Here is a 12,389-nt window from a genome sequence, read left to right on the forward strand (position 1 = left end):
ACTGTAAAATACTTCTACAAAAGAAAATATAATTTGAATCCTAATGTTCAACGTAGTTCTGAAAAATAACCTGTACGTTTACTACATGCACAAACATGCTTAACCCTAACCCTTCCATTCATACACAAAGATTTTTCTTTTAAAAAAGGCTTTACTGCACTCTCTCAGGAAGTCCAATTATTGTCATACAAAAAAAAATCCAATTCATGCTAATAACTATAAAACCAGTTTCTCAGCACTGTCGTGCAGGGTTAACATAGGGACTCTACTCCTGAGAAGGGAATTTAAACCTGCAACCAACCAACCTGCAATCTGACTCATTGCGGAGGATTAATATTAAACTACTACTTACAACATGCACACATGATGTTTATGTGAATGGCTATCCTTTTAATATCACGTTCAACACATAAATGCATTAATACTGAATTTTCAATTTAATCTGCCACAGCTGTCAAATTATTACCTGTGAATGAAGCCCATGGAATGAATAGCATCCAATGCAAGAACAACTTCTGCTGTGTAAAACCTCGCCCATTTTTCAGGTACATCATAATTGCTCATTAAATTTACAAGGTCCCCACCAGGCATGTATTCCATCACCATGTAGAGATAACGATTATCTTGGAAAGCATAGGATAGCTATTATGGAGAGGAAAATACATGATCAATTTGTATCTGCATCAATATTTAATGAGAATCAACATGAAGTAAAACACAAAAATCTACAGACATCATGGGTGAAGTTAAAGGACACTGAGTTTCTCCAGCATTGTTTTTACCAAGATACTACAGATGTTGGAAATCTGAATATAGACAATAATGTTCATATTTTACACCATCTACAGAGAAAAATATAATATAACTCCGTGATCACATAACAAAATAGATGCTGGTGCAAGACAAAATAGTAATGAAATAAATTTTGTTCATTATCTGTAAATATATTTCTTGCTTATTGTGAAATGGCTGATATGATTTTTTTTTAAACCAAGCTTTTGTAGTGCTGGGCTGGCATTGGATGATAATAAAGTGTCCTTACTATAAGAGGATGGCAAAAAAAATTAAGGGGTGCTGATATGCATGCAACAGAGAATACAGAGAAATATACAGGAGAACGTGACTAATACTTTATGGAAATGGCTCAGATGCAACAGATTCTTGGCTACAACTTCCTCAACTGCTACTATTTATCAACAAGTCACAATAATTTGCAGTAATTATAATTATTTAACAAACAACTGTTGGGATCTGATGCTATGCACTCTGCTTTCACTCATAGAAACAATTTATTTTAAAAGTGTTGATAAATATTTACCTCCTTAGTCTATGTCATAGCTAACATTTAAAAACTCCAAACATATTATAATTCAACAATAAATCTTGTCAAGTAGCGTGGTTCAAGTAATTTGATTTGCTAAAATCTCTCAAATTCAAGGGTACCTCAATCAGAATCTTAAATTAATTACCATGACATTATCAAACATTTTCTCATTCAACAATTCTAGTTTATATTCTGACTTTAATTGCACGTGATAATAAATATGCATGAGATACCTGTACAACCCATGGACTATTTGCAAATGCCATGATACCTCTTTCTTCCCAAAAGAAGGCCGAATCAGAGCGTTTAATCATTTCAAACTTGCTGAGTAGTTTCATGGCAAATACTTTACGCGTACCTCTATGTCTTACCTAAGAAAACATTGCAATAACACATCAGAAATAGGAACTCTGATTTTAAGATAACAGGCTAAAAATAGACATGTATACTTTCAGATGACTACTGCTAATGCATTCACTTTACGACTTCTTAAGATAACAGGCTAAAAATAGACATGTATACTTTCAGATGACTACTGCTAATGCATTCACTTTACGACTTCCACTGCAATTTTGATGAATAAAAACTTCTACAGTAACTCTCCACAGTTAGTCTATTCTAATTTCACAGAATACATTAGTTCTATTTTTTTGCATGCTTAATATATTTGCAAATATTTACAGTAACTTGTTTTTCAAAAGTAACAAATGAAAAACATTTAAAATGATCAGACTTTGCAGAAATTTTAAAAAGTTAAAAATGGTTATATAAATGTTCTGCCTCCAGCTTCTTTCCATTATATATCAAATCTCAAATGCAAACCTCACAGAAGCGATCAGGAGGAAAAGCAACAAACTTGAAGATGAACTCAAATCCTACACCTATTAAACAAATTTCAAGTGCTTTATTATAGCATTAAGAATACAGATTTTTAAAAAATAAACTAATAGTAAAAATCTACAACTGATCATGAAGGAATCCTCTCCAGAATATATGGGAACAAAGGTGCATGTCCTTTTGTCATGGCTTTACAGCATTGAAACAAGCTCTTCATCCCAAAAAATATTGAAGTTATCTATTCAAGTCGTTCCAATTAGTCTCTGTCCAGACCAAATCCCTCAAAATCATTCGTGTCAATGAATTTTCAAAATGTTTTTTTTTAAATTGCATTTGTACTTGCCTCCACCACTTCTTCCAAAAGCTTGATCCACATACCCACCATTCTCAGATCTTATTTAAATATTCCCCTCCTTACCTTAAATCTATGCCCTTTAATTTTAGATTCACCAATTTATGATTATTTGCCCTCTTAATCCCTGCTCTATTCCCTGTGACGAGATAGCCAAGTTTGACTCAAACTCAAATCAAGAAATTCGCTGACAACACTAATGCTGTTAGAGGGAACATGTGAACATGCGTAGAAGAATGAGAGGTAATTATCAAATTATGAGGGGGATAGACAGAGTAAATGCAGAGAGGCTTTTTTCCACTGAAGGTAGGTGAGATACAAACCAGAAGACATGGGTTAAGAGGGAAAGGGGAAAAGTTTAGAGGGAACATATAATAATATATATGAAAAAAACTTAGCAAAAATAAGTATCTCTATGAATTCTGACTGATATATATGCGGTTTGAATACTACCATGAGGTAATTTAACTCGTCAAATCAAAATTAATATTTTTCCTGGTTACTGATTAATCAGTTGTTGGATTAAATAGAATTCAAAACATTAGTCTAGATGTTGTCTGTGGGGTGCCTTATGACATTCTTCACACAGAGAGTGGTGGGGGTGTGGAATGAGATACCAGTTGATGTGAATGCAGGTTCAAATTTAACATTTAAGAAGAGTTGAACAGGTACATGGATGGGAGAGGTATCAAGGGCTATGGACTGGGTGCAGATCAGTGTGACTAGGCAAAAAAATGGTTTGGCACGGACTATGCCATAATGTTCTATGGGAGACCAAGGGACCATGCAGCAGCTGCATTGATTGAGCAACAGTGGAGAGGGTTTGAGTTTTCAAATTCCTGGGGGGGGGGGGGGGCGTCTATATTTCAAAAGACTTCTTCTTCAGCCAAAGCAGTGCGGCAACCATGAAGAAAGCACACCACACTTCTACTTTCTAAGAAGACTGAAGAGATTTGGCATGTCATCAAATTTCTACTAGTGCACTGTGGAAAGAATACTGACTGGTCGTATAGCAGCCTGGAGTGGTAGTTCAAGTGCCCAGGAACACAGGAAGTGGTAAACACAGCCAGGTCCATCATTGACTCCAACCTCCCACCCACTGAAGGCACCTATGGGGGGGGAAGGGGGCATTGCCCCAGGAAGGCAGTCAACATCACAAGGTACCTCCATCTCCTTGGTCACAACTGCAAACTTCAGATACAAGGTACAGAAGCCTGAAGACCCATAGCTCCACTATGTTCAAGCACAGTTTATTTCAAAGAGCTATCAGGGTCCTGAACCTATTTTTAATTACATTAATTATGGACTCCTCAGCCACCAGAAAAAAAACTATGCGCTTTTTTTAAATGGGACTTTTTCTCACATTTTAGTAATTGTGAATAGTATATAACTTTTCTATTTATTATGTCTTTAATTTAATGTATACAACTATATTTTTGTGAAGTGCCTATTAAGCTGGAGAAATCAAGAGCATTGAAGCACAGGTACATTGTACAATATAGCAAACTCATGAACATTAAACCTCCAAAGTTAGCCCTCAACTCCAAAATGTCACAGCCTATCCAGTTTCTCCTGATACCTCAAACCTTCCAGTCCCACCAAAATCCCATGAATCTTCCTGCACTCTTTCTAACAACCACAACTGTGCCTAATACTCAAAATGTGGTTCCACTGACATGATGTCCCAACTTCTGCACGCAGTGCCCTGACAGATGAAGGCAAGCAAGCCAAATGGCTTTTTCACCATCCTGTCATTTTCACTTTCAGGGAATTGTGTACATATGGCCCCAGGTTTTTCTGCTCCACAACATTCTCCAGAGCTCTGCAGTTAGTATGCATATCATCCACTGGTTTGGCTCATCAAAAATACATCTCATTTGCCATTGCCCAAGTACTGATTGCATAAGCTAAACCATCAGAAAAAAATTACATTAAAATAGGATAATTCAAGGCAGAAACTTTGCTGACTGGCATCTACAGACTGAGGTGATGAATCAGTGGTCTACAGCAAAGGAATGAAACAGTAATACCACAATTCCGCAAAACAACAAAATCCACACAAGAAGTTCATTTAATAAATTCCACAATGTCATCTTTCAACTAAAAGGATAAAGATAGTTAAGACCATGGAATTTTGTCTTCTAAAGTACCTTGACAAGGCAAATTGCAATTATTCAGAGAAAAAGGAACAGCTGAAAGCCCCCTTCTCAGGGGTAACAAAAGAGCAATAAATACTCCCTTTACCAGTGTTTCTGTACTTTGTTGACTGGACATCTACAGATTGTTTAATTTTTAATTACTAATGCTATCTAACTTTATTGCTATTAGGCATGTATATGGATGTTATTTATGGACACTTCATGGAACATTAAAGAAGATAGTTACAAGTTTATGAGTTAAAATAAAGGATTTAAATACATCTAGACTTGTATGGAAAATAATTGAAGCGCGTCACAAATAAGTGTCTCACCTAGCCTGCAAGCGACTATTTATTGGATTACAGTCACTATACCAATTATGTTGGACCATCACTTAATCTTGACCCTGCTGCACAGTTCAATTTTTGCAACATTTCACAACTCACATTTTTTTCCTCTTTACCAAGTGGACATAAGACTACCTGCTATCCAGGGATTAAATAAAAGAGCTACATTGAAAATATAGATTGCTGCTCAGGGTGTGGTATTTTGGAGTAATCTTATTACATCATTGTTTGATTTATGGCTTCAACAGAACAAAAACAAATAAAGCACTGCCACATACATACCAGCTGAACTTCACCAAAAGCTCCTCTACCGATCACTTTAACAACTTCATAATCTTCTGCTTTCATCCTTAAATCCCGAACTTTGCTCATTGCATCTTTATCTGTAAGAGATATATATTAAATTTATCAAGTTATCTTCGAGTTCTCAGGAATGTTTACTATTTTGTTCAAAGTTGATCCAGAAAGGGCGTTGTAATAATATTCAGGTTTGGGAGAGCAGTTGAAAATTAAGACCCAAGAGCAATGAAGATGGAATCATTTATTTAAGTATTAAAAGATTAAGCGCAAACAGAAAATGTCATTTCCAGATATATTTGAAATAAAAAGCTGGAGAAAAGACAACTGGAAATAAAAGAGAATAAACTCCCAGAAGCAAATCCTCCAAAACATGACTAAGTAGTTTATTTAATTGTCAAGAAGAAACTGAAAAATGAGATTGAAAAACAATTGTTCTATCTTTCAGGCTCAGCACAGATTTCATTTCTGAAGATCAGTGGCCAAGGAAGCTTTTTGGAATTATCACTACAGTCAAAGCATTTCAGTAAAGCATGGTTCAGGAGCTTGAAGGTCCAAAGTGGATTATATTCTTGGCTTTGCAGAAGGCTGCTGCTGCAGAGGTGGATATTAATCATGACAGATAAAAGCAAGCCTTAATGAACAGATGCAAAGTAAAGGCAGCAATAGCAATGCTAAGTCTGAAAAGTGCTGATGAAAACCAATGATTATTTGTCAACTTCTTCAATTAATTGCGTCCCCATCTGAGTGAGATGTGTGAACCACAGAGACACCAGAAAAAGGATGATGAATGGTAATGCCAACAAGAAGGATAAGATTCCACAAAGCCACAATCTTTTGACAATCGTCGCAATCTACACCAAAAAGGCGAAGCCCAAGCAAGATGTTACATACCCATGCATCATCTGAGGAAAAATGTAGAAGTTATTTTGGAGATCAGGCTATGACAAATAAAAGAGGATGCACAGTAATTCCTGCTGCAGAATAACCAGCTCTAAACGAATTGTGACGTGACCAGAGTGAAACACAAAAGTTTGCAGATGCTGAGATTACAGCAAAAACACAGAAATGCAGGAGGAACTCAGCAGGCATTGCTGCGAGACACAGCAACTTGTATTTGATATAACTGCAGGGACATTAATACATAAAAGTTGCTTGAACTCAAGGGGAATATGCTCCACGGTATTTCATGTTGAAATAAGAACATAGATTTTAAAGATCTATGATTGATATATTTATAGAGAAACAATAGTTAAATAAATAACCAGATTTTAAGCACTTGGCAAATTTAATGAAAAAACAGAAAAAACATCACAGGATATTTTGTACGCACATTCATGTATGGTACAGATCTGGCTAATCTTCTACATTAATGACTTTTAGAAAATAACCATTCTATCTTTTTCCAAAAATAAAAATCTTTCCTAACTCCTGGGATTTAGTCCACAACAGCCAAAAAATTGCTGTTGATTTTGCCATGTTAAGTCTGGTGCTCTTTACTTCTCAACACTGAAACACAAAAAGAATCCATTAACTGATGAAGAACAAGATAAATTGGTATTCCCAAAAGCATAGAAACATTTGTATTTAACCGAGAATGAGAAATAAAAAGTATGCTTTGATAAGCAGATAATGAAGTCTTCTTCAGTTTCACTCTTACTACCTGTTTCCAAACATTTCATTGCTTTCAAACAAGTTTATAAAGTGGTTTATACAATGGTGTTTCCCAGGTAATAAATGATCTCTTCATAGAACTGCAGAATAATACGCAGTTTTTGTTGCCATAACAATTTTAGCTAGTAAATTCATCCAGCTATGTGTAGTATGTGTAGCTATGCATGGAATGTAACTCAATTTCTTAGGCATATTTAAGGAACTATTCCTTTCCATTCTAATTTGTTTTAGAACAAATGGTTTTTTTTTAAATTGTCTAATTCCAAATAAACATTCTTTCTTTACTTTTCTCTCAGCATCGAAGACAAAAATAACCTGCCGTTTTTTTTCTCTCACTGCTTCATTCTCAATCTTTTAAGTCTCGTTCATGATTGTTGATGAATTTGTCGATTGATTGATTTGTCGATTGTTGATTGATTTCAGAACTTAATTTCAGAAAAACAATCATTCTAATTTTTACTTGCTCTGATGAAAGGTCATCAGCCTGTAATGATAACTGTTTTCTTCTTTCCCGAATGGTTGAATATTCTCAATATTCACTGTTTTTAAGATTTCCACCTTTACCAGTATTTCACATCTCAGTTCTAGCACTATTTCACCTCAATTTCACCTATGTCAGCAAAATTCACTCCAAATAAGACACCTTCAGACGTTATACCACCCAGCACAACAATTATTTGTGTCAGTCTCTCTTCATAACTACCAAAGACATTCCTTTTGTTCCGCAATCTGCTTCGTTTCTTCCACTTAAATTTGATTTCTAACTATTAGCATTTCTGATGAAAGACTGATCAGAAATGGTGACTTGGTTTCTCTCTCCATGAATTCGGACTGACCCAAGTATTTCCAGAATTTTCTTTGTTGCATTCATCATTTGTCATGAACTGAGATAAAGATACCCCATTCCCTTCACCACATTCAGAACGTAAAAGGCCAAATTGTGAATGAAGGAGTAGGTAGAGGGAAAATAATCCAACTAATGGAGAATGTCAAAGGCACCCCACAGACAACACCTAGACTAATGTTTTGAATTCTAGGGAACTATTTAATCCAACAACTGATTAATCAATAGCCAAGTAAAACTTGACTAGCAAAAATATAAATTTTGATTTGATGAGTTAAATTACCTCATGGTAGTATTCGAACTGCATACATATCAGTCAGAATTCATAGAGATACTTATTTTTGCTAAGTTTTTTTCATATATATTATTGGGCTAGGATTTTTTCATTGCAAAATGGCTAATACCAAAACCACTAACTATTTCAGAAACATTCATTTTATACACAATTCTTTAATACTCACATCGATTTATGAAGTTGTCGATGTTTTTATTTTTTCTTAAGGCAGGGAAGTCCAAATCGTAAATCAAGGCATCCAAGCTATCCTACAAGAGCAACCAAATTGTTAAAGTCAAATAGACTGCTGCTGGTATGCAACTTACAAGAAAATAAAACATTTAAAGTTTTTTTTAATTTGTTCTCTATGACAGCTACATCAATGAATGTTATGCGTTATGTTATTAAGTTATTCTTATTCCTGATGATACCTTGGTTTTCAAAAACATAATTAGTAAATACATAAAATATTTGAGGAATTTTCTGATTTCTCCAAAAATATTGATAAAGAACAAATCCTGCATAAAATAGATTCAAAGTTTTGTACAATGTGTATAAAATACACTTTTCCATTTTAGATTATATTATGGATGAATACTTTGTCCCATAACCAATTCCAACAAACTATACTAGAAGCTAGTAAAAACAAACTGCAGAAAGGATCAGAATTTGATACAAAGACTGGATGTGCAATTTCACAACTAACTTAGCTTATGGAAATGGAGCTCCTGCAAAAGGTTGTCAAGATGGGGGCCAGCAGCCTTGCCCACTTCAGCCTCCCAAGTGTAGATGTTGCTGAACCTTCCTGATTAATAATGAGGAGGCATTGAGAGTCCAGGATAGATCATCCCTTATATGTAGGCCAAAGAACTTTGTGTTTACACTCTCTACAACAGAACCATGATGTGTAGTGGTGGATGGTCGTTTCCCCCTGAAATCCACAATTATCTCCTTTCTCTTGTTAATTATTAAGTCTCAGGTTGTTGCTCTCATACCATTTTACAAACCTTTCAACCTCTTTTCTGTATAGGATTCTTCATTGTTGCTGATGAGGCGAACTACTATTTCATCAACCAAAAATTTGATGATTCTGTTGGAACTGAATCAGATTGCACAGTCACAAGTCAGCAGCGTGAACACAAATCCCTGAGGTGTGCCAGTGCTCAGTGTGATGGGCCTGAGGTTTTGATATGCATCATGAAGTCCAGAATCACATTGCAGAAAAGGGTGTTGAGTCCGCCTCTGAGATATGATCGTGTTCAATCCCAGGCTAGCCTGACGCTAGCATCGTTCACCAGGTAGGTCAGGACGGAGCAGAGGATCATGGCAACAGCATCATCTGTGGACTAGTTTGAATGATAGGCAAACTGGAAGGGGTCCATTGTCACTGGAAGGTGTGCTTTGATGCATTCCATTACCAGCCACTCAAAGAACATCATGATCATTAATGTAAGAGCCACTGGGCACGAGTCATGTAGTCCACTTTCTTGGGCAATGGGACGAAGGTGGCTGCCTTGAAACCTGTAGGGATAGCTGATTGCTGCAGTGAGATGTTGTAAAGGCCTGTTACGACCTGTGCCAGGTGGGCTGCACTGACCTTCAGTATCCATCCAGGTATGTTACCTGGATCTGCTGCTTTGCATGGGTTCACCCTCGATATGATCTTTCTCACCTCAGCTATACAGGGTACCTGCTCTTCAGAGTGTGACAGTGCTGTATTTGATGTCACTTTGTTTCCTCCTCATCAAACTGTAAGTAGGAGGCATTATTGTGGCTGACCTGCAAGGTTGAGTTATAATCAGCTATGATTTGAATACCCTGCCACATACACCTCGCGCTGCTACTGTCACAAAGGTGTTTGTGGATTCTCGGTGCATACCTGATTGCACAGGTGAGTTCAGCATTTGCTGATCTTAATGCCAACTTGTCTCCTGACCTGAAAGCAGCGTCACAAGCTCTGACAATGGATAAACCTCCACATCAAGCCATGTAGCGTTTGATCACCATGACATCCTCAATACACACGATTATATAGCTAGTCACTGTGCTTGCTTACTCTTCAATGCTGATGTGGTTATTATAGGTAGCCACCTCCCTGAATGAACTCCAGTTCAGGTTTTGAAGCAGTCCTCTAACACTGATGTGGCTTCCTCTGGCTAGGTCTTGATCTCACTGTCAGCTAGTTTGACTCATTATACCAGTAGTCTGTAAGCAGGGATTAACAGGATGGATATGTGGTCTGAGTATCCAAGGTGAGGGCAGGGGACAGCTTTGTATGCTTCAGGGACATTTGTGAAGAACCGATCCAAGACATTCCCTCCCTTGTTGCAAAGTTGACAAACTGTTGGAACGACACCAGAACTGTTAAGTTGATGGGATTGACATCATCAGCAACAATTCTATAGCAATCAGTGAGTTGCCGAGGCCCTGTAAAGCTCTTTCAATTCTTCCCCATCATCTACAGGAGGAACATAAACTGTTGTGATAAGGGATTGTGAATTCCCTGGGTAAATAGAAGGGCCTGCACTTCACCATAGGAGCTCCATCTCTGGTGAGCAATGGGCCTTTACGACAGAGACATTCATACATCAGTTCTTGTTGATATAGATATTGAAGACACTCGTAAACTTCTACAGGTGTACCATGGAGAGCATTCTGGCTGGTTGCATCACTGCCTGATATGGAGGCACCAAATGTCATGACAAGAATAAACTCCAGAGGGCTGTTAACTCGGCCTGCAACATTCCAGGCACCAAACTTCACTCCATCAAGGACTTCTACACGAGGCAGCATCTTAAAAAAGCAGCCTCTATCCCCAAAGACCACCACCACCCAGGCCATGCCCTCTTCACTCTGCTACCATCAGAGAAAAAAAGAAAAGGAGCCTAAAGACAAGTACTCAACAGCACAAGGACAGAATCTTCTCCAATGCCATCGGATTCCTGAATAACCAATGAACCAAAGACACTGCCTTAGTTTTTGTGCACGATTATTTTTAATTTTTAAAGTAATGTTGCAAAATGGTTATGACATGAATGTTTGCACTGCAATGCTGCCGCAAAACACCGAATTTCAGGACTTCTTCATGACAATAGATTCTGATAACTTCAACCCCCTCTGCAGTTCTTACCAGAAGCAGCAACATTTCTGCCTGGCCAAATGGAGAAAAGGCCTTTAAGCAGGATAGCTGAATGCTGAGAAGAGTTCTGGATCCTCAGAATGTAGCAGTACAGGTACTTCATTTCTCTCTGGTTCAGATACAGCCACAAGTAATCTAGTTTATTTTCCAGAGTGCACACATTTGTAAATAAAATCATCGGGAGCACAGATCTGGATGGATTTGCAACCATGAATGCCGTCATGCTTTGTGCGCTTCTGCTTCCTTGCATCCTGTTTCAAATGGACCCTTCCTGGAGTTTCTGCACTAGGCTTCAGCTTGGTATTGGGGGTCACTGCTGTGAATAAGTTGTATTTGCACTGTATCTTCCTGATCTGGTACTCTACCTTTGTAGACTTACAGGTTTTAGTGGACGCTCCTTACATTTCGCAATGTTTTCCATTCACACACACGACAAACAGAACAGAATTTTACAACTAAAGCAAACAGCCTCTCTCAGCACTTCCACTGAGTTTCACTTTTTCCTGTATCATTACCCTATTTGTTACCCAGATTTCCAAGATAACATGAGCAACTCATCAGCCATGATTTGAATGGGAAGCAAGGGATAAAACTGCAGGATCCCTGGTAAAAATATTTATTTCACGATTAGACAGAGACAAGGTGCTAAAAGACTAGCTAATTTGTGCCTTTGCTCACCTCAAGGTTGTTTACTTAGGACCTTGCTCTATTCGCTTTACACCTATGACCGTGTGGCTCAGTACCCCAACAATAACCATTTGCAAATTTGCGAATGATACCACCATAGACTATTGAAAAAGGGGTGGTAAGTCAGCATACAGGAGGGAGATTGAAAACTTGGCTGAATGATCTACTAACAATAGCCTCAATATCACCAAGAACAAGGATCTGATGATATACTTTAGAAAAAGTAAACCAGAGTTGTACAATCCAGTGATCATTGGGGGATCCGAGGTCGAGAGGATGAGCAAATTTAAATTCCTGGGAGTAACCTACAGCTTTTAATTCCTGAAGAAACTTGGAATATAATTTTCAAATTGGTTAATACTTCTTCTTTATGTGCCAGTCACTCTCTCCTACAATTTAAAGTAGTCCATGGGACTCACATGTCCAAAGTCAAACAATCTCATTTTTATGTGAATGTATCTCCTCATTGTGATAAA

General features: G+C 37.3%; 1 protein-coding gene across 4 annotated transcripts in view; it reads right to left on the reverse strand.

The window, feature by feature from the left end:
* rock1 (Rho-associated, coiled-coil containing protein kinase 1) overlaps nt 1–12,389 on the reverse strand; it is a 130,152-nt gene that overhangs the window by 78,023 nt on the left and 39,740 nt on the right. For 3 of the 4 annotated variants that reach the window (XM_069921688.1, XM_069921689.1, XM_069921691.1), the window contains 4 exons: nt 8,275–8,356; nt 5,281–5,381; nt 1,558–1,695; nt 467–642 (listed from right to left, as the gene is read on the reverse strand). In XM_069921688.1, the coding sequence (XP_069777789.1) occupies nt 467–642; nt 1,558–1,695; nt 5,281–5,381; nt 8,275–8,356 (497 nt within the window). The remainder of the gene's footprint in view (nt 1–466; nt 643–1,557; nt 1,696–5,280; nt 5,382–8,274; nt 8,357–12,389) is intronic. The other variant, XM_069921690.1, reaches the window with a different exon arrangement.

This window comes from Narcine bancroftii, chromosome 2 (assembly GCF_036971445.1).
Source record: "Narcine bancroftii isolate sNarBan1 chromosome 2, sNarBan1.hap1, whole genome shotgun sequence".
Lineage (NCBI taxonomy): Eukaryota > Metazoa > Chordata > Chondrichthyes > Torpediniformes > Narcinidae > Narcine > Narcine bancroftii.